At 32.1% G+C, this 27,466-nt stretch overlaps 1 protein-coding gene across 1 annotated transcript; it reads left to right on the forward strand.

Moving 5' to 3' along the window:
* Nucleotides 1-11,163: 11,163 nt before the first annotated feature.
* Nucleotides 11,164-15,041, forward strand: LOC130451708 (cytochrome P450 307a1-like). Its single transcript, XM_056790897.1, has 2 exons — nucleotides 11,164-11,777; nucleotides 13,150-15,041. The coding sequence occupies exons 1-2, from the start codon at nucleotides 11,441-11,443 to the stop codon at nucleotides 14,268-14,270; spliced, it is 1,458 nt and encodes a 485-aa protein (XP_056646875.1). The 5' UTR covers nucleotides 11,164-11,440; the 3' UTR covers nucleotides 14,271-15,041.
* Nucleotides 15,042-27,466: the final 12,425 nt, after the last annotated feature.

The raw sequence follows: 27,466 nt of genomic DNA on the forward strand, positions 1-27,466 counted from the left end.
TTTCAGAAATTCGAATGTATTCAGGGCAAGATCTGATATCTCAAGTTTAAAATCTTTGAAACAATATGCAGATTAATTTTAACATATTTATTTAGATGTAAATTTTGGATAATAAACAAAAAAACAAGATGAAGCAACGTAGCAATGATTTATCAACTTTTATTAAGCCAAATGCTGTTCTTTTGAAAATTTATTTACCGTTAATCTATTCTCAGGTTTATATTCGATTTTTCTCATCATCAACATCATCAACAGTTATTTGAGCTCTGGTTGGTACTCGTTTTATAAGAGAATCTTATTTTGACCCTCATTTTCTACGTATTCTTTCTAATTTAATGAATTTAACAATAAAAAAGGACACAATTTTTACTTTTTTTGTTGTAAAATGATTCTATAGTACAACAGTTTGTTGACCTGGTTACATTTTTACAATCGATGCAACTATAATGATGAAATAAAACGGATGTTTTTATATAAATTTTTGTTACTATGATTGACAAATATAAACAATTACATATCAACTTAAAAAGTCATTGATGAAAAACTAAATACATGAATTATACACGGCGTACCAACAATTAGTACCCACCCCAAATAACCGCAGAGGTAATAACTCTCTGAAAAGGTTGGTTTCAAGATAAAAAAAATCTTAGCTGCGTAATATCACTATTCTACTCTACAAGTCACCCCTCTTCAAACTTCAAGTGGGTCACGTCTTTAAATTTATCGTCTATTATTTTTTATGAATATTTTCAATGGGTTCGTGGAAAGAGCTGTTTCAATAACTTGGTTTATATAATGAAAATACGATTTTTGGAATCCCCAAATGCACAGCACTGGATAACAACCAACTTGAGCAATAGATTTCAATAAAATTTTCGTTTGATAGTAAATCGATTTTAAAAACATGTTTTTAAGCTTAAGTAATAATAAGCTTTCAAATAATAACTCCAAAACAGAACTAAGAGAGAGTCTGACGCAGAATGGCCACAGAAAATTGGAGAAATATGAATACAGTAATAAACGCAGCGAACAGCGCACTGGGTGAGAAAAAAGTCCAACAACGGAAAGCGTGGTTTCACAAATAGTAAAAAAACAAGCTTGCAAGCTACAAACAACAAAAAATCAAGCCTATAATGATGCAGAAGAAAAAAAGACAGCGATAAATGCTATGCTAAAGAAAGTGGAAGAAAGTAGCAAAAAGCTTTTCCACTACATCAGAGGATGTTATTGAGAATAGAAAGAAAAGAATGGCTAATATACTCTGAAGCCGCTCACAGAGAAACGAGGAAACAACACAACTAAGAAGGTAACGATTAAGATGATAACGAAGAGGCATCACCATATGAAAAATATTTTAGAATAGTTGGTAGGCTCAGGCAAAGTAAAGCACTAGAGCTAGATGACATTACAAATGATTCAATAAGGAATGAAATATGGGACTGATAATTTCAATCCTGAAAAAGGAAGAACCGAAACTCAGCAACAGTTATAGACCAACAACACTCCTAAACACTACTTATAAAATTCTAAGCACCAAGTCGCATAATTCTGTGGAAAACAAACCTCAGCCACAATTGAGAAATGAAGCAGTCGAAGTAGCAGTTTCCGTTTTCTGGCAGATGAATAATATACAGAATTCTGATGAACTGCGATGTAGTATTCATCGAATATTGGAGCCCCACAAATAAAGTACGATTTATAGAAAAATTAACCAATCATTTGCTTGAATTCCACGAGATCTTTACATAGCTAACTCTGGATAACGCCTATCGAATATCCAAAATTTCTTACAGCTTTTCAGATTGATGTTTGACAAGGGTGTGACCATTAAAGCAACGATAAAAACCTAACCCCATCCTCAACCTAATCTAACCTATTCTTATTCAACATATCATCAAAGTATTACAACAAATTCAACTACTAGTTGAAAGTTACACTATTTAATATGATTAGTAAGTTTCATGTAATTATTAAGAACTGATTTGTTCGAGTTAAATGTTTTTAGTCAACTGCTAGGCGTGGCTCTTGGTCTGTCACAATCCGCTGCCTCAAGGGCTTCGTCGTTAAATTTCAACCTGATACGCAATCTTTGCTAATTTCTAGATGTACGTAAACTTTAGATTAATATAAATTTTATATGAAAGGGGAAGTGAATAAACGAATTTGAGTGGATAATCCACATTAATTGGTTGAAAGTCATTAATTTTTGATGACAACGACTTTCTAGAACATCACCAAATTTTGCTGGACTGGTCCTACAATTTCTAGATAATCACATGAGGAAAAGGGGGTTTCAGTCGAGCGTCTTTTTAATTCAAATATGATATTCGAGTGATTTCAAATATTAAAGTAGAATGTTGAAATATTTCACCTTCGTAAGTTACTTTTTGTTGGGACACAGTGTATATTAGCTTCACGCGTCTAATAGAAATTATAAAATATGTAAACCAAATTGTCTAAAGCACAAATAAATTTGTTTGTAACATTACATCATTATATATTTTTGCTTGTACCGAAATAGAATTTGGATTTGAAACAAACAAAAACAGTTTTGTACATATCGTTAGCACTGTCATAGTCTTCTATCTAAACAACATTAATTTTGTTTCTTTCAATTGTCTAGGTCAGTATTTATAGCATAATAAAAAACTTGTGTATTGATTACCTAATTTGATTGTTTGGAATTTTGTATTCATTATTTCTGCAGGATCTACAAGACATCAATTCATATACTGTTTCTCGAAATCATCATCTGCGTTGTTGTACAGTGTGTCCATGGAAATAATTATCAACTAATATATAATTTACCATTTTTAAAGCAGAGTAATCTATGATACCTTATTATTTATTTACCCTCATTTCGATTAAATTTCAAAAAAATGGATAAATTTTAACAGGTGTTCATATTGTTGTAGATAATAACAATTATTTTGATGATAAAGAACAATAATTCTCTGTGTGTTAATTTCGTCCAGTTAGCAAAAAATCAACACGCGTACGGCACGGCGCCGGAAGTATACTGCTGAAATCCGATGGAGATATCTCTGGCTATTCGATATACCAATAACATAAAAAACGAGTGAATGATTTAATTTTTCAGTATGTTTTTTTTTAGTTTATTAGGATCTTTCACCTTACATCCGCTACCAGGTTCAGGTTAATATAAAATTAGATAAAATTTTAAATTAATACCTGTTCGTATTTCACTGAAAAGTAATTTTTTGTAATAACACACTTATTCCACGTGTATCTGGATATAATTTATACACGCGCTGTATATATATATATATATATATATATATATATATATATATATATATATATATATATATATATATATATATATATATTATTTCGTCTCCATTTAAAATAATATTATTGTATCTTGTCCTAACAATCTGGAATAATTCATGCACTACACGCATGGCGGAGGAATTCTACACCGTAGGTGTTGACCAATAAAAGCTTCTGTTGAAGTGCATTTTTTAAAATAAATCATCGAATTGACACGTGAAAAATTGACATTATTATGAATTTATCAACTTTGATCAGAAAAAAATTAAATCTCGAGAAAAAAATTTTCGACTCCAACTTTGGAGCCATTATCAAGAAAAGGGTGGGGATAGGGTGGTTATTCGTTTATTGGTAAAAAGTGATCCATTTCCGTGGTCTTAATCCGCCTACTCCACGCAACGAATCACCCCTTTTGTTTGGTTGATTCCAAGGCCTCAATCTGCCTACTCCTTGGAATTCCACCGATGAAATGAAAAGCTGAAACAAAAGCCAAGGAACAATTGTTGTCTCCGTTACTAATTCCGATATTTTCTACACCCTTACCCAATATCCACCGCGGTTCAACCTATATATACAAACAGCTCAACAGGCCTTATGGGCCCATGGCTTGGATTGGCTATACCACTTTCCTCCATCTATTTTTGTTCATGGCTGCCTCACGCCAGCCCTCTATTCCTATTATTTCTATTCTAAATCTTTTCTACATGTTTTTATCTATTTATTTTCCTGTTTGCTCTTTCTCCCCTTAACAAGTATATTTTCACCCAACTGTCTTCGTCCTTTCTGGTTATATGCCCCATCCATCGGAGTCTTTTTACTCTCACCACATATCCCATCATTACTTTACCTTCGTTTATTTTCTCCACTCGTTTCGCTGTTGTACTGCTCCGGAAAACCTCCTTAGTACCTTTCTCTCCCATATGTTTATTTTGTTTCGTTCTTTTTTGATCATGATCCAACATTAACTGCCATACAGTTGGTTGTATAACTGTCTTATGAATGCGTAACTTGGCAGCTCTTTTAATCTTAATAGTCCTCCTAGGGCTCAAAACGTCAATATTTTGTTGATTTCCCTGGTTTCATCTTCTTTGTTTGTCACTGTCGCTCCCAGGTATTCGAACTCCTGGACTCAAATCTATACTCCTTGTTTTGCTCTGTCGTCACTTTCAATTAGTTGAAAATATTCAGATCCCTTGCCATTTCCGTATCTTTGGTCGTTTGTTCATTTATGCGCAGTCCATATTCTTTTGCTTTCTTTTTTAAAGAGTAGGAACAATTTTTCTAGATCCTTTTTCGTTCTACTTATAAGTACCACATCATCTGCATAAGCAAGGATTTGTGTTGTGTTATTGTAAATCCTCCTCTTGGTTGGGATGTTGTATTGTTTGCTTAAAACTTTTCCGATAGGCTTCCTTCGATAGCGACATTATTCTCGGTGTTATTCAGTGTCATTTTTACCAAACAAATGTTTCCTACTTATTGAATCATACGCCTGCTTAAAATCCACGAAGAGATTTAATCCTTGGTCATGGCTATTTTTCTGGTGATTAGTAGTTGACTTTCCCTTTTTAAAGCCTCCTGATACTCGCCCATTTATTCACCCATTATTTTCGTAATCTATTTATTATGATTCTGGCTACTATTTTCTCTACTTCTATTTTTGATGGTGTTTCCTCTACCGAGACTGGTTCATTCGGTGTCTCCTCTTCTTCAAACTCGTCTTCCTTATTTCTTTTTGTTCCATCGTTTAGCAGTTCATTGAAATATTCCCTCCATCTGTTCAGTTTTCCTTTCTGTCCTCCTATGAGTGAGTCGTCTTTGTCTCTGTAATATTTCTGTCTTGTCTTGTTTGGTATATTATTTATTTTTGCCACTTGATAAAAATTTCTACTTTGTTTAGGTAATGTTCTTCAAAATCAGTTCAGTTTGTCCTCCAGATGCTTTCGTTTCCTCTATCTGCACATTTTCTTTGCTTTTTTCCTTTCCTGTTTTAATTCGTCTTCGGGCCTTTCAACATTCTCTGTCTTGCTTGTTTTCTTCCTTCTATAGCTTGTTTGCAGTCTTCATCAAATCATTGTTTCCTTCAAAATTTTGATTGAAATTAATGAATTATTTTTCCAATTGTACTGTCGTCAAAAATTTGGAGACGCATCATTCAACCCAGGTCAACGCTGTATATAGAGGCAAAGTCTTGTGGTGCATGACGGCGCCGAGGCACCGAAAAGACTCAAAATAAAAGAAAACATAAAGCAACAAACAACATTGTCAAAACAAAATTTATGAAGAGTAAGGAATGGCTAGCTATTAGATTATTTTTTATTATTTTATATCTTCTTTTTGAGACGAGTGAACCGAATTTCTCGAAAATAGCATTCATTCGATCGAATACCGGGTTCAGGAAGATCACCTATCAGCTGATTGAGGATCCTAACCCAGAACGAGATTCAGATCACACTTTTCAAATGTCGTGTTAAATTTTTGAGGGAAGTTTTAAATTTGGAACATAATCTACGAGAACTTTTTATTTTTTATTACTTTTTCGTGTGTTAATTCTTCTATAATATTTATTTAGTTGTATGATAGATTCTAGATCAACTAGGAAAACGTTAAATATTTCGAGTTATAGAGGTTTTTACTTACTAGGGGCTTAAATTGAAGAGTTTTTATTGGCTTATAGTTTTACTTACAGAGGTTCGATTATGAGCTTTTTTTAGGACTTTTAAAGATAAACGAGCTGCGAATAAAATTGTGAAATCTCAAAATATATACGTACTTTATTTTACATTTTAATTACAATTTATCCTACATAAAAAAATATTCGATATTTTTTTTTGTTTCAAACTATTCACACTTCCTATATCAATTTTATTTTCGATCTTAAATAAAGAAGAGAAAAACGTCATCCTCTATATTACTTTTTTCACTTTTAGTTTTGTATTTTTTTTTACTCACAGTTAGAGTTGGTAACTGTACACACAAAATTGTTTTCATTTACACAGAGGGCGCTCACTACACAGAGCAGTGCAATCACAAACAAATCACACTAAGTTTCTGAATGAATCTGTCAATGTCAAATATTTAATACTGTCACTAACTGACAATGTGGGCGAGTGTGTGCACAAAACCTTTTTTCGTGTGGACCTTGTTTTTGTGTTACATCTTTAATGAAATTGGAGTAATGAAACATAACCTAAAACGAACTCTTCTTTATAAAGAAAAAACAAATAATGCATTTCTTCTTTACAGAATCCGGATGGAACTTAATATTCTTCGAATTTAGCCAATTCTGTAAATTTTTATTAACCACTTGGTTTTAGGTAATTTTTCTAAAAGTTTTGAACGATAATTTGTATTATCCATTGTTATTATACGGTTCTGAAGAAAAAGATTTATCATTTGTTGGAATCATTCTTTAAAAAAATTAAAATTCATGTCCTTATAGTAGTTACCGTAAAAAAATCAATTAACCACCTTCAGCAGAACCTTTTGAGCTGTCAATATGTATTATTATTAGTCTGCCTACCTTATCTATGGGTGGATTTACACCAGTAGATGAATTATTCGAAAAAACCTGTCTTCAACTTTCATGTTTCATCTAATTAAAAGTACCTGAATGACCGAACTTTGATTGATATTTAGTGTTTCTTATGAATTATCTTCAAATACGAATTACATACTGATGAAATATGAATAATATTTTTCGATCTTGCCTACATAATAATAAAAAAATATGAATAGGTAATTTAAAGAAAAAATCACGAGCACAATTAATTTAATAGTTTTGTCATCATAGTTTAATTTTGAAATCGGGTCTCAATCTTAAAAGTCCTTCCATAATATATTTCCAGTATGTCGAAAAGACAGGATTTGACTCTAAGTCAACCCTAACAGAAAGTTTGCCTTTCGGATTTATGGACAGTCATGGCAAATGCAGTTCTAACGGGAAATTGGTGGCGATGCATGGTGCAACCCAATTGTCCTTTTGATGAGTCATTGGTTATTGTCGGTACATGTACATTATGTGAATACTTAAAAGACATTATTTTCAATTTTAATTCGTGTGGGGGCAAGTTTGAAATGTTTGAGGTATTCTATTGTGAATTCATCGGTTGATCTTTCATCGAGTCATGACTTTGTACTGTCCTAGTAGCTTGGGAACTTACATCATCATCAATTCTTCCAACATCTTTGTAAAGAGACACAAGTATTGTATCATCTGTCATCCCCTCATGGGTTCAACAGTTACCAAATACTTAATCAATAAGATTGATACTTGGAATGATATTCTATGGAAATTTAATTTTTTTCATAGTATTTAGGGTCAGTACATTAACGCACTATTTTCTTCTAGTTTTTAAATAATAACTGATATTTAGTTGCACGTGGCTGTACAGCAACCTAGTAGTTTTACTAAGAGTCTTTCGTCACCTTTTTCTTGTTATTTTACTTCCAATTATTTTATTTTCCTTCCAATAAAAAAAGTTTATGTTCAATATAAAATATTTTCTAAAAATGAATCGATTTATCGCACCCGAAACCCCCAAAATCGCTGGAGCCGTTCCCGAGATTCAGATATAAAATATATTTCGTTTTTGGTTTCTCATTTCTTTTATATTCCTTAGATAATTTCTTCTCCATACTACAATATCGTTTCTTTTCATTAAAATAGACATCTTGGAATGCTGTTTTCAGCGAAAAGCTATTTCTTTTAAAAGTTTCCATAGCGTTCCTCGACTCAGTTGAGAGTAATCTTGTCTACTGTCTTTTTTTCAAATCATTTTATATTTGAAATTTTAGTTTTCTTAGTTTACGAAAGTCGACAAATTTGCAAATCGTAGATTCACCAACCCTAAGCGTATTAATAACTAATCGCCCTTTTTCATTATCTATTGAAGGAATTATTTTTCGATGTTTTGCGGTCCTTCCAAATTTTTTATAATCACACTGGAATTCACACTGCAAGTTGCAATTAAACTAAACTATCAAAAATACACAACTTGGACTCTTTCACTATAAGGAAAACAAAATTACACGATACGACTATGTAATCTTTAATACACAGGGATTTTGACCAGTTCATACCCCTATTTCTATTGTTCTGTATTAGCTCAGGGACATTTGTACAAATTTTAGGAAATATGCAGATTATTTTGTAATAATATTTAAAATGACTGTACTAAGTTTTGGATTAGTAATTAAATATTAAAGCTCCCTCGTACATATAAATAGACTATAGAATGAAGAAATTATTGCTTTAGTGCGTCAAAAATATTAATTATTCGTAAAATGTCGAATATGTTAAAAACTGTATTTTGATTTTTTAAATAAAGATTCATGAGATCTTATCACCCGATGTGGCTCTCGTCAATCACTTTCCAAAACCCAGTCGGCCAATGTTAGTATATTTATAAATATTTTTTATAAAATTCCAATAATTACGAGCAAGTATGATAATCCACCCCACAACGATCATCATGAAACTCTATACATAGACTATTTATATTACGAGAAATCGATTTTATGCAGAAACATTATATGGCCATTATCTCAAATATCGAACCATGGATAACTTTGTTCGATAGATTTCATCAAGATCTATCTGTGTGTAGAGTTTCTTTGAAAAAAGTATGCAAATGCAGAAAATCGATAGATAAAATGAAAATTTAATCATTTTTGTACGTAAAGTAAACAAAAATAATTTTCTTGAATCAAATATTCCAATTGGATCTAAATCTATAACTTTTACATTTGAAAATCCTTTTTGATTTCTTTTATTAATGAAATATATGGGTCTATTTTTAGTTCAGATTTACGACATTCTCGTCGCCATGTATATTGTTTCTGTCTTCCCACTCTTCTGAAGGTACATGTACAAGAATCCTCTCATAGGTGTCCAGCTAGCTTTAACTGTTTGGGTACGAGCCCCGCTATCAGAAACAAATCTTTCTTTGCGAATGACTCACTCATGAGTGTAGCCTTCATTGCTGAGGCATCGATAGGGGCTAGCCAGCCATCAGTATGAATTATGCTTCCTGATACATAGATAGATCTTGATTAGATCTATCGAACAAATTTATACATGGTTCGATATCTGTTAGACTTTCTGAGATAATGACCACTTCCGGTATCTTCGAAAGTAAACGTTTCCTCATAAAAAAAATCGATTTCTGGTAATATCAATAGTCTTTGTATAGAGTTTCATGATGATCGTCATACTCTTATCAGCTCCGTAATCTTTGGTTTGCATCAAATTTTTTGTTTAGAAATACGTATTTTTATAAATTAAATGTTTTAAATTTCTTTCTTAGAACTTATGATATATATTCATGCATCTAAATGAACTTGATTTTAGATCTCTTCTGTTTTAAAATTAGTTTTTTCTTTAATAATTTTTTAAAAGAAAGATAAATTTTGACGCTTTTTTGAAACAGAAGAGACCTAAAATCAAGAACATTTAGATGTATTAAATGTTTTATAGATATCAGTCGATCAAATGCGATTTTCGATAACAATTAGATGATTAACCATTTTTTTAAATTGTCGACTATTTGGATTTGTTTTCTAGACTATTAATTAATTATTATTTACTATCGAAGTATGTTCTATAAGCAAATAATCAACTACTTCCTCGATACATGTCTTGTACCCAGTCGCAAACTATGCATTTTATTATAAAATTTGCAATATGATATGCTTACTACATGTCTGTGATTTCTCAAAATTCTACTCAATTCCTAAGAAATTCACTATTATTCATTAGAATCGCAAGTAGATCATAAAAATGCTTAATATAAACTATATAAGCAAAAATTTAAAATTATAAAGCAAAAAATAAGAAATATTAAATAGATACTTATTTTAGTGTTTGTTAAATTGTACTTCAAATACAAATACGCGTCTCAAATAGAAAATTCAATTTTCTTATTTGATTCTCCTAGATAGATCAAGTTTACCTTATATAGTTTTTATGCCAAGAATCAATCTCAAATTATGTTTTACCACCTTCTTAGATTCAACTGATTCCTTAGTCTCCACATTTTCGTTGTTACCTCGAATTTATCGCTGGATTTCTGAATTTATATATATAATATCTACCTTTATTATTAAGTTCGAATTTGATTTCGATAGCCAAGCTATTATCTTCAAATACTGAAGGTGAACTTCTGAAGACGATAACTTGTTTATCTAAACGCGCGTCACACAGTGTAATCGTGAGTGTTGGTGTATCGGTAGTTTGAAAAGTGCGTTCAGTACTACCCTAATATTGTTGAAAGTGTTGCCATTTAAGATTAAAAGACAGTAACAATGTTATAAATGGGAAAAAGAGTTAAAATCGGGTCCTATACTAAACACTGTACTAATATCAAATAGTTAAAACTAGCGTACTGCAAGTTTTATACTATATATGAATTAGAAAATACCCAGGTAGTAATGACCCATCTTATATCTATCAATCCTAGTAGTATGACATAAATATTCAAAAAGAGGTTATCAATTTTGTCCATCTTTTCTTAGTTATAATTTATTTTTTATATAATATTCCTAAACAAGTTTTTGTTATCAATTTTATAGAAAGATTTCGACTGGGTGATAAAAAAATTTAGTTACTCAATTTGTATAACCCCATATTTTAGTTTTAATAAATGCAATACTAATATTAATTTCTATTTAAATTTGATCCCTTCTGTGACATCCTTTATAATGTATGAGATGAATAAAAAAACGGTTACTCGTTTTTACAAATTGAATAAGTTTGTTTTTAAGAAGTTGAAGAAAAATTTGACTAAAAGAAATAAATCAGGAGAAGAATTGAAATAATGTTTTGTTATAAAAAAACGTCTGGAGATGATCAAGTACCGGAGGATGACATAGTGAAACTTATAGGAAAAGAAAAAAGTAAAATATCAATGAAGAAGTGGCGGTAAACATTCACGTGCGGCGCGGCGGTCGCTTAAGTTGCTGGTAGCGGGGGCGTCGTCAACCAATCTGCAAATCAAAGTACTAGCCTGGCACCCCCTGGTGGGGCGAGGGAAAAGAGAGGGGACCGCCGATTGGTTACAGCGCGCCAAGAACTTGACTAGTGGCCGTCCGTCATAAAGAGGGTAGCGGTCTGTCTACTCACAGTGACCAGTTGTCAGCGAAAATGCTCGTGCTAGTTGTGTTGTGCCTCGTGCTCTCCGTGTGGTGGTTCACTAAAAGGAACCGTAAGGACCTACTAAATTATCCTCCGGGACCCAAACCGTGGCCTTTAATCGGCAGTCTTCACCTTGTCGGTCAACATAGGACTCCCTTTGAGGCATTCACCGCACTTAGTAAAATTTATGGAGACATTTACAGTATTCACCTCGGCTCTACACCCTGTGTAGTTGTTAACAACTTCGATCTAATCAAGGAAGTACTGATTTCGAAAGGTGGAGATTTCGATGCCCGTCCAGATTTTATAAGATTCCATAAACTTTTCGGTGGAGATAGAAATAATTGTGAGTAATTTTTTTATTTATCTCGCGGTTATGATACATAGTTTTTCATAAATATTTTTGTTTTTTTTTCTAATAATCTACGAATTAACAATATAATCAATAAAAATTGTTGTTGCTAAATTGGTGTTTCATATAACCGGTGGCATAAGTTGTTAGTTACGGTTTTGGTTGGAAGAACCCGAAGCTCGTCATTGATTTTAACAGAGCGGAGCATCGGAACCTAATTGTCAATCTCGCATGGTTTAAAATGATATTAAATTCAATCATTGGTTGCGAAAGCAACAATCCCGTTATCGCAACATTCCCAATAAAAACTAAATAGATAAAAATAATGTTATATTCGCCGGCTTGAACCGCATGCTGTCGTGTATATGCATTCCTCGCGAGTGCTTTTAAGAGGTCGAGTGAGTTTTTTACTCGATGCTTTACTTTCTATCATACAGCACTTGATTCATTCATAAGATTGTTTCATTACGTACTCGACTACCGTGAACTTGAACTTGGGATTCTAATGAAACTGAATCTGGTTAATACCGTATTATGTCCCTAATATAAATTGCAAGTATCGTTAAAAAATATTCAATAACCACTAAAATTCATATTCAAATATTATATAGTTATGTAATTAGTTTTTTTTTTTTTCGGAAATGGCCGTTTTGTTTTTATTAGAAATAGAATTGTTTCGCTTGGGCGTTAATTACCAAGCTACGGACCTGTGTTTGAAGAATAAAAAGTAGTAGAGAAGATTTAATAAGTCGATGGAAAACGAGCTTGCTAATGGTAGGGTAGACTAGAACGAATCTTACTAGACTGCATGGTATGTGTGGCACAGGCACAGGTGTGTATGTGTAGTAGTGGAGGTTCGGTATCGCGCTTCAATGGGGCATTTTTCTCCTTTTCTGTTCCGCAAATAGTCCGTCGGGTTTAAGCAGGACGCGTGCCGTACGCTCTGCCGGCCTTGGCTTTTTTAAATCCCTCACAAAACATTCTATTTCCTTCTCATATTTTCCTAATAAAATTTCTTTCGTAATCATTTTCTCGATTATACTCAGTGAACATAAAAAAAATGACATTCATCATTAAAATGATATTAAGTACCTATTCCGTAAATATACACTGCTCTTAATAATGAATGTTAATATATTAAAAATTTTTAAAAAAATAAATAAATTAAAGACATTACTACATGAAAAAATTATATATATATATATATATATATATATATATATATATATATATATATATATGCCTTGGTTAATACGGCATACGTAATGACATTTCTAATCCATGCATATCTCCTTTTTACTATGAATTAAAAAGCATTGTAACCGATTTGAAAATAACTAGCTAACTTTGTTATTTTTTGTTTCAGCTTTAGCATTGTGTGATTGGTCGGATTTGCAAAAAACTCGTCGCAGTATTGCAAGAACGTATTGCTCGCCAAGATTTACATCGCTACAGTATGATATGGTCGCAAATGTCGGGACTTATGAAATTTCTACATTTCTGGAACAAATCCAAAAACTTCCCATCAACGAACCAACGGACATTAAACCATTGGTATTGGCAGCTTGTGCAAATATGTTCACCCAATATATGTGTTCAACTAGTTTTTCATACGATGATACGGATTTTCAAAAAGTCGTTAGATACTTTGATGAGATCTTCTGGGAAATAAACCAAGGGTACGCCGTTGATTTTTTACCTTGGCTTCTACCTTTTTATAAAAATCACATGAAAAAAATATCTCATTGGTCAGCTGAGATACGTCAGTTTATCTTGAGCAGAATTATCGATAATCATCGGGCTTCATTGGACTACAATTCTCCTCCGAGAGACTTCACGGACGCTCTGCTCATGCATTTAGAAGAAGATCCGAATATGAATTGGCAACACATTATATTCGAATTGGAGGATTTCATTGGAGGACATTCGGCTATTGGAAACTTGGTTATGATGACGCTAGCATCTTTGGTAAAATATCCAGAAGTAGCTAAAAAAGTTCAACAAGAAGTCGATGATGTGACTGCATCCAGCAGAGAACCAAATTTATTAGATAAATCCGCAATGCCTTACACAGAAGCTGTTATTTGGGAAACTCTAAGAAAAGCATCTTCTCCGATAGTTCCACATGTTGCTAGTACCGATACTGAACTTTTTGATTACAAAATACCGAAAGGTACAATGATTTTTATTAACAATTACGAATTGAATGTGAGTAGTGAATACTGGGAAGATCCAGACTCGTTCATTCCAGAAAGATTCCTATCGCCTACTGGAAATATCGTAAAACCTAATCATTTCATCCCGTTCAGCACTGGAAAAAGGACTTGTATTGGACAAAGATTGGTACAATGCTTTTCTTTTATAATACTTGCGACGTTATTACAAAAATACGACATAAAAGCCGGCGGGGAGATCACTTTAAAGGCTGGCTGCGTAGCAGTACCTCCAGATTGCTTCAAAGTCATTCTCACCCCAAGATCTACTTGATTTTCAGAATAAACTCAAGGGTTTGCAATACGGTGTCTATTCAGCCACCCTTTCTTACTGCTCCGAAAGATATTAATATACCTTCGGCAGTATTGCGCATACCTACCTTATTGTTTATGCTTATTTATCTTACATAAAATTTCCTACTGAATTTGAAGACGAGTAGATAATGGGACTCGAGTGATGTCGTTACAGTACAAAGTAGAATCTAAAATCTAGATTCAATATATTTTAATATTTTATATTGAAATTTTAAAATTATTATTACTTTTAAGAATTATGTTTATGTTAATTTTAAGAAAATATATATATATATATATATATATATATATATATATATATATATTATTTAATTTTTGATACATGTGCGTCACGGATAGGGTAGAGAGAATATAATGTGGGTGCTTCGCTAACTAATGCCGGGAAAACAACAATTTATTAAATATATTGTGTAATATTTGTTAAATATTTTCTTTTTCATTAACTAAGAGTACTTGCGATTTTTGCGTAGATTTAGGAATTGGATATTTTCGGAAAATGTCGTTATTTAAAAAAAATAACAGCTGTTTTATTGTGTAATATTAAAATTTGGTCACTCGAGCCCCATGGAATAATATGAGGTCCAAAGGCTCCAAGCCAAACATCACCCGCATATCAAATCATTTCCATTGTTTTATTTTCGCACATTGTATATACATCATATAAATTTATTGTAAAAATGTTTTTATAATTTATAACTGTAGTTTTTCCAGTGTTAGGTCTATAATATTATGAGACTGAATAAATTGTGTATTTTTATTAGAAACGTGTTTTATTGCCAAATATTTAGTGTATTTCTTTTCAAAAATTAACTAGTTGTGTGGTGCAAGGTGAAACCACGTACACATCGAGGTTATGCTATATAAAAATAGTTGCTAAAATTGTAAATAAACATTCAACCTCCTACAATTATTCAAAAATAACTTTCATTTTACTCATTAACAATTTCCGTTCATAAAAACTGCAATCAATATCCAATGTTCCAATTCCAAATTTGAAAAAATAACCGCAACAAACATAGTTGTTACATTAGGTGAAGAAATCAAGATAATTTTAGATTATATCACAATATATATAATTGAAATTTTAGAAAAACGAATTGTAATAATAATGATAAAAATCGTAAAAGTACTTTCTAATGAAACAAAACTTTTCCGAAACATTTAATACAATCATCAACAATTTTTTAAGACTAAACAGATTATTTTTATACTGTCTCGCAACGAAACCGGTAGTACCGAACAATCACGTTTTAATCTAATTACAGGCCAGTACCTAAAGGCGCGTTTTCACGAGACGAATTTTTTTGTTGAAAATGAATCAGATTGAGTTCTACTAAAAAAATTGATCAATCACTCTCAGTATTAAAAATATGTAGTAGTTAGTGAATGTGTGAAAATAATAGGAATTTCGTTAAAACAAGTGCTGAAAAATGTTTTATGTAACTCGAAAAGAAAAACGTAAAACTTGACGATTTTTGGTGAGGCAATGGATTTTAATAAGAAATCAGTGGGAAGCATCAGAAGCCTTATCAAAGGAACTAAACTGGCGAGCCAAAAGTCGAGGTCACTTCAGAAATTGCGAATAATTTTAGCGTCAATATTGATAAGGATTAGTAGGCGTTAAAGCAAATTCCTTCACGAGACTTGACAGCTGTCATTCGATGTATTAGAGTACGAATTTGATGAAAAATGTGTCTTTGCGCTAATTCAACATTCACATTGCCTGTTTTCCAGTTTACTGTTGATTCTTTGTGTAAAACCTAACGATTGCAAAGTGTAGTGATTTAATATTTGTTGCGCTGTTCAAGATGGTCGGGGTCAACGTGTAACTGCAAGAATTATTGGTGCTAGTCTTTGCGATGTGCAAAGGGTGTACCAGACTGGCCTGATCACTGGAAGACCAGGATCTGGGTGAAAAAGAGTTACCACTCAACGAGTTGACCGTTTTTTGGTGTCCACAAGTTTGCGGAATAGGACAGCTACTGCGGTTTCACTGAGTCAGTTGGAAGAAGTGAGAAATGTCAACGTTAGTGAATGGACCGCTAGAAGAAGAATTCATGCTGCTGGACTGTCATGCAAAAGAATGACTACGGTCCCCCGCTGCAACACCAGCATCGGACTGCAAGATTGACATTTACCAGAGATCACATTCGTTGGAACTGGGTATTGTTCTCAGGTGATTAGCGTTTTTGCCTCACTGGGTCAGATGGACGTCGGCGAGTGTGGAGAAGACCTGGGGAAAAATATGCTGAAGTTTGCGGGCGGGAATCACTGCACAAGTTCGTACAGAGTTCGTCTTCATAGTAATTGGCTCCCTAATCTCTCTCGAGTACATTACGGAGGTGCTATAAGACCATGTTATGCCTTTCATGGTGACTATGGGGGAACGTGGCATTTTTATGCAAGATAATGCGAGACCACATACAGCCAGAATTTTCAGGGAGTATCTGGATGAGGTATAAATTAGACGGTTTGACTGGCCAGCCCGCAGTCATAGAACATGTCTAGGACGAGTTGGGACGACTGATCCGCAGACACACACCAGCACCAAAAGCTGTCCAGGAGCTGAGAAGATTGCTGTTGCAGGAATGGGATAACATCGACCAGAATGTGATCCGCAACTTAATTCAAAGTATGCCGTGCCGACTTCAAGCAGTCATCAATGCAAGAGGAGGGAATACACGTTATTAGTGTCAAGGTTTTTTGTTTTGTTCGTTCCATACCTTCCCTAACAACAAAATGTTAATTTGTTGCCTTTTCCGAGTATCATATTCAGCTTACAAAAGCACATGCAATGATGTACAGTTTGCGAATACTATCTGAAAACGTAAAATTTGAAAGAACATGAAAATTTTAAGGTGACCTCCATTTTTTGCTCGCCAGTGTTGTTTCAGAAGATAAAAAATAATATGAAAACCATTTGAGAATGTCTGGACAAAAAATTTGCGAACTCCTGGAAAAAGTTCAGTAGTGCGTCAAGCACTTTCGCTGCAAGTTGGAGCTGCAAATAACTTTGTGGTACCTGGTTAGGAGATTCCTTTTCCACACTTGTTTTCATATATCTTTTTTGTACATAATTCTGATTATTTTGATTGTATTCTTCATGTCAGATGTAATATGCAATCATATTTGCGATAAAATTCCAAAAATCCACTTTCAGACCACTTGACGCTCATTTTCTTCATATTATTAAATCGCCGTACGGAGCAATAAAAAACTATAATGTTCAACCGAAGATAAACTCGATTCACACGCTTCAAACATGCTTCAACTTGTTAGCGATTCTTCGCATGGAGATTCGATTTGCTGAACGATAAAGTAAGACTAAAACAGTTGATCAAATATGTTGAAAGAAACGTTCTCACGACTATACCGCTTCAACTTTTCTTAATCAACTTTATTTGGTCAACGAAATTCGCTTCGTGATAAGTATTCTATTTGTACGAGGAGTAGGTATTATAGAAACAAGTCTTAAAACTTTCTATTCTCATTTTACTCGACTAAATAGAATAAATCTCAAAAATCAAAATGGCGTTTGAATATATAGTGCAAAATGAAGTAACAGTCTATTTTTAATGTATACTCGAAAACAAAAAGCACTCGCTGTCTTTATCTAGTTATATAACGAACACCATTTCATGATGTTTTATATGTAATTGTGGAAGGATAATTTTGTCGCAAGCTACTATATTCTACTTTCCAGAATCCATATTTTCTCTCAAAAGCCAGTTTCTTCTTATACAATATTCTAGTTTATCCACAATGTGTCAAAGACATATAAATCAGGAAACTTAGTGCAACCACTTTATTCATCGAGGAGAATGTTTACCATTTTTTAAATGATACAAAGCCGAATAAAACTCATGACGCAAATCACTAACCAGTTTTCAATAAGTAACAACATTTGTATTTGAATGTGGAACTAAAGACGGGCCAACTGGTTCCAACCAGTTGGCAACGGTTAGAAGAAACTCGACCTGTCGATTTGCTTCCAACTTGAATCACCAGCCTCTCAAGAGTTTCAATAGACGAAGGTTATTTTAGTTTCAATTTGATCACTTGAACAACTTAGTAGAAAACGTACCTTGGTAGCTGCTTCAACAGGTCTGAATTTCTCCAAAAAAAGGAGTCCCGATCAATTGACGTGCTGGGCGTCTATGCTATAAGCTCTCCAAGTTTCTGGATCGCCTAAGGATAAGTCTAATTGCTCTCTTCTGTATTGAGTAGAGCATCCTCAAGGTGTGCTTAGAAGCCGAGATCCAAATGTGCAAGCCATATTCTAAAAGATAGACGAATATGATAGTTTGTACATTTGCAAAAGAAGTTTGGATAGGGATTGTTGGGTTCGACGTATTTTTTATATAATTAAACTTGAAAAAAGGATGTAGAATAGCTCCTGACACTTTGTTTAAATGAGGAAATGAATATGTTGCTCTAATACAATTGTTTATTTAAAAAAAAATTGGAGTATTGTTTGCAGAGGGCAGAGACACTAATTAGTTGGTAAGCAGTTGGTTACTTAAGTCACTTTTGAGTCATTTATTAGCAACATTTTGTGAAGAGTTTGCTCCTTAGATGTCTCATTTCAAAAGGATCAGATATATTTTTAGGTACTGAAGGATCAGTCCTCGGAGGTTGAACCCAAATATTAGAAGCGAATAGAAAAGAAAAATATAAGAATAAAATATCTGACGAGAAAATTAATGTCGATGCTTTTTGTGATATTTTTCTTTTAAAACTTTTTTGGAAAATCACTTCATTTTTGTATTTATCATTATATGTACTTATGTTACTTTCAAGTTCGTTTAATTACAAAATCGTAGTTTGTATTTTTCCAACTCAAATTTATTTAACACATATTTTACTTTGAATTGACTAGTTTTTTTGCAAAAACGGTGGAAATATAAAAAAACACGATGTCTTAATACCACACATATTTTATATTAAATGGTTGCGGTACGAGGTTGACAAAGTACAGATGTTGAATGTGATGTTAAAATGTGTAATTGGATAAATATTATATTCTCAATAATTTACTGAAAATCGAAATTTTATATCTATAGTTCACCCTTGACCTATCCTATTATTCGAATATTCGAAGTTCTCATTTCCGGAGATAATATTCAATCACGTTTTCTATCAGTTTGTTATCGATCACTTTTTAGAATAAATCAATAATTCATTTTACATTCTAAATATAGAAAGTGTCTAATAAATAATTAATATTCGAATTATCTGACAATGCTAGGTCCGCACTAAATGCTAGATGCGGTAGGAGTTCCATACCACCAAGTTCTCTAATAACTTTCGCATTATATGGTTTAGCGTTGTCTTGTTGTTTCAGTTAATAAAACCTGGATATTTCTCCTAAAAAACCTCATATATTTGTATCAGTTTTCCACTTTATCCCTCGACCATTTGGAACGATTCCGAAGTAAAATTAACGTCCATAAATCCACCAGGCACACAACAAGACTTTTTGCGTTGGGCTCTGGTAATTATCCTTTGTGTAACCACTGATTTTCCACGTTCGGTTGTTTACTCACCTCTCATCAATGTTTCGCTTGACTTTCGATTAATTCGTGTTGCAGAGAGAGTGAGAGAAATTCTTTATAGACAAGAAGGTTCATTGTAAATGGCCCTGATATAACAATCTCTGCAGAGATGGGGTTGTAGTGATAGGTTTGTGTTTGCGCTGCCTAGGCTGAAAAAAGGAAATAACCGGACGACCAAACGCCGTTCGAGGCTTAATAGGAAAGCGGGGAAATGGAGGGTGGGTGGTTACAGCTGCTGCTGCAATATTTCCTATCGTCGGCCATTTAGCTGATGAACCGGTTCATCTGGTTACGGGAAAACGGAAGAAAACCTGCAACACCGACGATATTCGTGTTGTACTATTCGACAACATTCATAGATCTTTTCAGTAGATTTAAAATAGAGAAAATGGTTGAAGCGTTCTATCTCCCTAAAATGATTAAATCCATTACATATGAGACACCCTCTGTATAAACATTTTTTACTTGAATAAAATGGAGTTTTACAAAACAATACAAGAAGCCTTCATTTTTCATTGCCTTTTTGTTCCACCAAGTTTTCGCCGTTTAGAGATTTGTAAATTTTCACTATTACCAAAATTTCTACATTAGTATAACGGATTAATGTTTTTTTTAATTAAATTGCTCTATTAAATCATTCATGCAACATTTATTCGGTGAATTTACTGAGAGTTGCAACTACCACACAAATTATGAATCTATTAAATACCGTTCGTAGTGATGTTGACATTAGTTAATTTATAAATAAAAATAAGATTACGTGAACATAACTTTACTTTCTAATGCTACCAGTCAATAGAAAAATACGGTGTGGCAGTCATGGTTAATTAAACAATACTACAATAGAAATAGAAAATAAAATACAATGGAAAGGTCTATCATATCATGACCTAGGATAAGTTAAATATTATTTGTACATGTCTATATATATGTGAACTTTATTTTAATAGAGAATATGACATTTTTCAAATACACCATTACTCTATTATTTCAATTTTATTATTTCTTACAACAACAAAAATTGTTGTACTCATTTTGTTATTGCATATCACACTTTCTCTCTGATCAGCGCACTACCAATCTGTAAATATTATTCAATAAACAAAAATACACATACACACAATTATGTTTCATTATAAACATCGTTTTTAGTAATAAAATTCGGTATTTATTTTGATATTTCGCAAAAAATTCATAGTAAGAGTATCTAATAGTCATTTGAATTACACTAGTTTACAAAATTGCACTTTTTGTTACAAGACTGCACGCCTAAAGGGCACCAGTAGTGCGTTGGGTATCTTGTCTATGCACGTCCCAAAACACGTTTCCGTCACTATTATAGTATTTGTGAAGTAGCGGTTTGAAACGAATTTATCAATCTCAAATTTCTCTTTAAATTGAAAAAAATCCGACTAAGTGCTATAAATTGCCTATGGGGACAATTCTCTATCTCGTGCACGTGGTATTGAGTGGGGTACGGTCTTTAGTGAGGACCGAGCAAGCAAATCAAAATTCAAGGCAATTTTGATCGTTTTTTTTTACCATTAACAGTATCGTGATGACTGATTGAGCTCCAGAGGGTCAGACTGTCAACCAAACTTACTATTTCTCAGTTTTGGCAACACTTCGAGAACGAGTTCGTAAAAAATGGCCCGAGTTGGGAGAGAAAAACTCGTAGATTTTGCACCAGGACAATGCACCTGTCCATAAGGCGCTATCTGTGAAGCAGTATTTGGCCAGTAAGCGTACTCCAGTGCTCCAACACCCGACGTACTCCAAAAATAAAATCTGCTTTAAAAGGGACCCGATTTGAGTCGACGAAAACGGTAAAGCAAAAAACGGCAGAGCTCCTAAAGGCCATCGCCAAGGAAGACTTCCAGCACTGCTTGGATCAATGAAAAAAACCGTATGGAAAGGTAAAGGTGTGTGGCGTGAGGAGTGGAGTATATTGAAGGGGAGCATTCGAATGTAGAATAATGTTTATAATAAAACCCTTTTTCGCAACCAGTCTCGTTATTTAATAGCCAAACCTAGATCTACAAATATTTATAAATGTATCAACCTACCTTTCATAAATCTAAGATAGACGCCTTCAAAAATGGTTAATAGTGAAAAAAATAATACTAGGATGAACTCATTGGAAAAGAAGGGGAATATGATAAAAATGGAAGGAGAAATAAATTACAGGCGATGTGAGTTCGGGAAGTGGGAGTGAGTTTTTAAGAGTAAAAAATGGTTTATCTCGATTTCCTGCAAAACTACGAATCCTATGGAAAAAAGTTAAATGACAGAGTTGTAGGTAATATATAATTCTACAACTTTTCTATTAAAATTTTTTCACATAACCTCAAAATTTATGTGAAAAATTCAAATAACCAAGTCTTTGGTTTTTTATTTTTATCCTTTTCAAAAAAAAATCGAAAATCGAAAATGTATACTATGCTCTGGTTAATGGATTCATAAATAAGAGAGAACTGTGAAGAAAACCAAAAATGAAAGTATTTCAAACTATATTTAGAGCCATACTAACATATGGCTGAGAAACATGGGTGCTAAATCATCAACAAAAAAACTAAAATACAAGCTACAGAGATGAAACATTTGAAAATAATATAAGAAATGACAAGGAAGGATAAAATTAGAAGAATTTCAAAAATACCAGTCACCGAATTCATCGAAACAAGGCAATTGAGCTGGTGGGGACATTTACAGAGAATGGGCAATTCAAGACAGGTAAAAATAGTTTGGCAAACCAAAGGGAGCAAAAAAGAAAGAGAGATGACGTGATAAGAAAAGTTTTGACAAAGGTAAAGACATGGAACGAAGCAAAGAAGGTTGCTATGAATAAGATTAAATGTACGAAAATTGTGAATAATTAAGTTATTAAACATTTTAAATGTAAATATTTCTAGCCTTACACCCTTAAAGGTAGAAGAGAAATAATTAAATAATATGAGAAATTGGATAAAATATGAAATAAAATTTTTATTATTAGAGCTTGAAAATTTAATTGAATAGATTATAATAATTTTATATCAAAGTTTTTTAGATCTTGTTTATCATAACAACTGATAATTTATTTTGTTTTATAATGATCATTTCTGTAATTGTTAATTTTTGATAATTCGAGTTAGTATTTTGATTTAAATTCATATTTTCTGTTTTGTTCTTATTTATGTAATGCGGTTTATGCATTTTTAATATATTCGGGACCATTTATCCTATTTTCCAGACATTGCATAGTCATTCCCATATAATTTTTTGGACAATTTAAAAATGGCATCTAGTGAATAACATTTTTTTGTATTTTTCTTTTTTCTTTTCAATTTTGTACATAACGAACATATATATATATTATAAGTAAAAATATTTTACATGGATATTCCTCTGTTTTATATATAGTGTGTCCATATATTTGAAATCATGAAAACTAAGCTCAATTTTTAGTTTACACGATTTTTCGGTTTCGATAAAATGAACAATCTGCATAAATAAAAACATAAGCATAAAAATGAAGAAAAAAATCCTTCATTTCATATTTTATCCAATTGATATCATATTTTTTAATTATTTTAATTATAATTCTTTCGATAATGCTTCTAGGCAGAAGCGAAACGTGAAGACAATAAAATAAAATAGCTTTAAATAAGTTTATTGGGTTTAATGACCCAAGTGCGGCCCTGAGTTTAGGGTAATTAAGACAAAACATTCTTAAGGAATGGCGCTTATTATGCATATAACAAAAACCATTACAGAAAGTACTCACGTACAAATATGTACGAACATAAAAGTATAATTCTTTTTAAAAAAACCGTGTCAGTGTATCGCTAGATTGACACGTTTAATAATTGTTATTATATAATATTACACGATTATATGGGTAGCAATATTTATAAGAGTCATATCTTGGCTTTGACATTGACTTTAATGATGGAAACATTTTTTTTTTCTTGAGCACTCCGTGATTATCATCTTACCGGCCAAACTCGATTTCAGGAAAAAATAGTTTTGCCTAGGCCTAACCAGTTCTTTCATTCATCCAAAGCCTGATAAGATAAACCAGTTTGGCCTAGGCCAAACTAGTTGATCCTAAACATCCTATATCTAGAAAGTCAAAATAAATAGATAAACTGAATAAAATACTCCGTAATTCAAAGAAAAATAATCATTTTTATTAAAACAATAATGATTCGTCGTTAAAAGATATAGATAATTGGTTAGGTTAGGATAGGTTAGGATATTAGGTTATGTATAATAGGTAATAAAAACAATCATACTATAAAAAATTGTAGAATATCATTGCCTAACCTAACCTCATTAATAACATATTATAATGAGACTTTTTACTTTCACCTTGTAAAATTTCTGTCAACAACTTTTCGGTAATTATTTAGTTTAGGTTGCAAACGCCCGATTTTCTTGAAATTTTAGTACGCTGTGGAGAAAATTATGCTGAGTAATTTAATATATATATAGGGCGCGGAAATTATTCCTTCAAATACTTTTTCGAGGTTGAAAATTTAGATAGGTTAAGTTAAGTTAAGCTCATACTCAAAATATTGAGCGACTTTGGCGAGATATTCGTGATAACATACCTCGTTATGGACGAACTAGATTTCATTATAGTCAGTATTTTGGGTAATTGCTATTTGAAAGACATTATTCATATTCAAATAGAATTGAAGCATTTATTGAAGAAATGTCACGAATGTATCCAATAGAAATTGATGATTATTTGTACGTACGTACGTAAATAAATGATTATTGTTAGAAATTGATTTGTGTCATTACATTTGTCGTAACTAATTATATTTAATGTTGGAGAGGATTGGGGGCGGGTGTTAAAAGATAGTCTAAATTTTTAACAGATCCAAATCCTCTCCAGCATCAAGTATTTGCAAAATATCAATTATTTAAGATAGTGTACATTTTCCAATGTTCAAACCATAAAAACTAGTGGAGGAATATTTTCCGCGCCCAACATATATACATATTCTTTTTTTATCATAAAAAACTGTATAACATACTAAAATTTCAAGGAAATCGGGCGTATGCAACGTAAACTAAATAATTACCAACTTTTCCCTCCATTGTTTTTGGTATGTTTGTCGACTTAACGTTGCATTGAAGAAAAAGAAAAAACTTTATAATGTAGTGTGATACGTTAACTTTTAATTTTAAACTAAATTCATTAACTAAATTACGTTACGCACTGGTAACTAGACGCAGAATATGTTTAAAACGACAAATCTAACTCTACAAGTCCTGACATGTTTTGAACTAGGGCGTACTAGTTCTTTCTAGAGTGTGCGTATACGTATCAAAATCAACTAGTTTGACCTAGACTAAACTGGTTTATCCTATCGGGCTTAGAACAAACTAGTTTGGATAGTTAGGACCAAATAGTTTAATCTAGGCTAAAATGATAGCGAACCCTCTAAAACATCGTTGTTATATCTTTAGTTTCGATGAAAATATAAGCAAAAAATTGAAAGTTGGATTTGGATTTTACACTTATTATTTATAAATATCAGTGGTAGTTGAAATTATATTTGAAATACATTTAGAAGATGAGTTTCTATCTCAACTATTAACTAATTAATATTTTCCAAAAAAACCGTTTTTATTATTATAATTATAACAAAGAATACTTTATTTAATAGAAATATATATATATATATATATATATATATATATATATATATATATATATATATCAATAAAAAATAATAAAATAATAAATAAAATGTGACTAGACGTAGATATACAGAATTGGTGTTTAGTAGGATGGCCAGCAGAGGGCGAGTGACTTTGAGCTTGAAATCCTTGCTAACAGTTTATCCTCGATCCTTCCGATCCGACTTAGCGTTCAAGGTCAGAGTTTATATGCATCACACTGACCTACATATATAGGCAGGGGCTTGAAGAGTATCAAATACAATGCACCATAATAATAAAATTCGTTCATGCAGACAGCGCGTTGTTCTATTCAATGTCAGTGCAAGGTGAGCCGGACAACAGTGTATATTACTTCTTGTCTATGTACACAACACAATGCCATCATCAACTTGTTTATTGAATCGACCCTCTCGGTCTTCTTGTACGATGTTTATGTACTTAAGATATCCGGCGCACCAACGACGAAAATCAATTACCTACCTATGTATCTAATCAATAAAATAGTAGATAATATATCGACTAATCCTCGTTATAAGATCCATTTAAAATTGAATAATGCATCTGAATTATACATGTTATGACGAATATGGATTCCGTGTGTATTTTTGAAAGTAATAACTCAATTTATTCATTAATGACCTTAGTACCCAACTATCTCTATTTTTAACAAATACTCATTTATTTTGTTCTTTCGATCTTATAAGAAAATTTGTATACTAATAACTCCAGTTCATCTTCGTATAACCTGCATTCCTAGACTATAGTAGGTTATTTATTTTCATTCCAAGCTTATACCATAAAATATTAGTAGCATAAAAGGAATTGGCATCGATACTGAAGTCAAGTCTTCAAAATGCATTCAAATATGCTCTGAATAAAGAATTATTTCCGACACCGTTGTATTATTATTGTCCGTCAATTGAATTATAAAAAACTAAGATTACGCTCTTATTTATAAAATCACTTTTGATATATCATTGATAGAAGAGATGAATAAGCAACTACTGTACAAATCAGTTTTTAACTTTTAAATTATATTTGTAACTCACTAAAAGATTTTTTTTCAATTTTTCACCATAATTATTTATCCCGATAATAAATAGAAGAGAATTTTTAGAAATTTTCACGTTCAGAAGAACGAAAAAGCTATAAATGAACGAGAAAAAAAATTAAGTAAAAGTTATCACTCTATTTTGTAAAGTTTAATACAACTACAAATAATTTGATTGATAGCTGCTACATAATTTTGAGATGTAAAAACTAAGGAAATATTGATTTTCTTGTTAAAACAGATTTCTATTTTGATTTTATTTTTATTTTATGTTTATGATGTAGGTGATCTATTGATTAATATTAAGTCAAATCATATTTTGATAAAGACTAAAAGTACCCGAAACGTCAAATTTTTATCTATCTGGCAAAAATTATAGACAAAAACTAATTCGAGACGATTTAGAAACATAAACATATATAAAAGATCTAATAAATCAAAGAAATTTATATAGATAATATATACAAATTTTTCCTATTATGTAGATAACTAATTATGACGTGATGATATATGTGTTGCCTGTTAATCAGGTATTATACAGAAAGTAGATAAAAGTGGTAGGCCACCAATAATACATACATATTCAATGTTTACCAAAATAATATCAAAACGTTTTTTTTTTTAAACTCGAAAGTAAAATTATAGAAAAAAAACCTATTTTAAAACGGAAAAAACCTAAATTCGAGACGATTTAGAATCATAAACATATATAGAAGTTCTAAGAAATAAGAAATCAAAGAAATTTATATAGATAATATATATACAAATTTTTCCTATTATGCAGACAACTAATTATGACGTGATGATATTTGTGTTGCTTGTTAATCAGGTATAATCCAGAAAGTGGATGAAAGTGGTAGGCCACCAACA

This window comes from Diorhabda sublineata, chromosome X (genome assembly GCF_026230105.1).
Source record: "Diorhabda sublineata isolate icDioSubl1.1 chromosome X, icDioSubl1.1, whole genome shotgun sequence".
NCBI lineage: Eukaryota > Metazoa > Arthropoda > Insecta > Coleoptera > Chrysomelidae > Diorhabda > Diorhabda sublineata.

Bases quoted from the DNA above. Each gene is read 5' to 3' on its own strand.
- LOC130451708 (XM_056790897.1), top strand. From the start codon at position 11,441: ATGCTCGTGCTAGTTGTGTTGTGCCTCGTGCTCTCCGTGTGGTGGTTC. The intron at 11,778-13,149 runs GTGAGTAATTTT...TTTTTGTTTCAG, and splicing joins CGGTGGAGATAGAAATAATT to CTTTAGCATTGTGTGATTGG.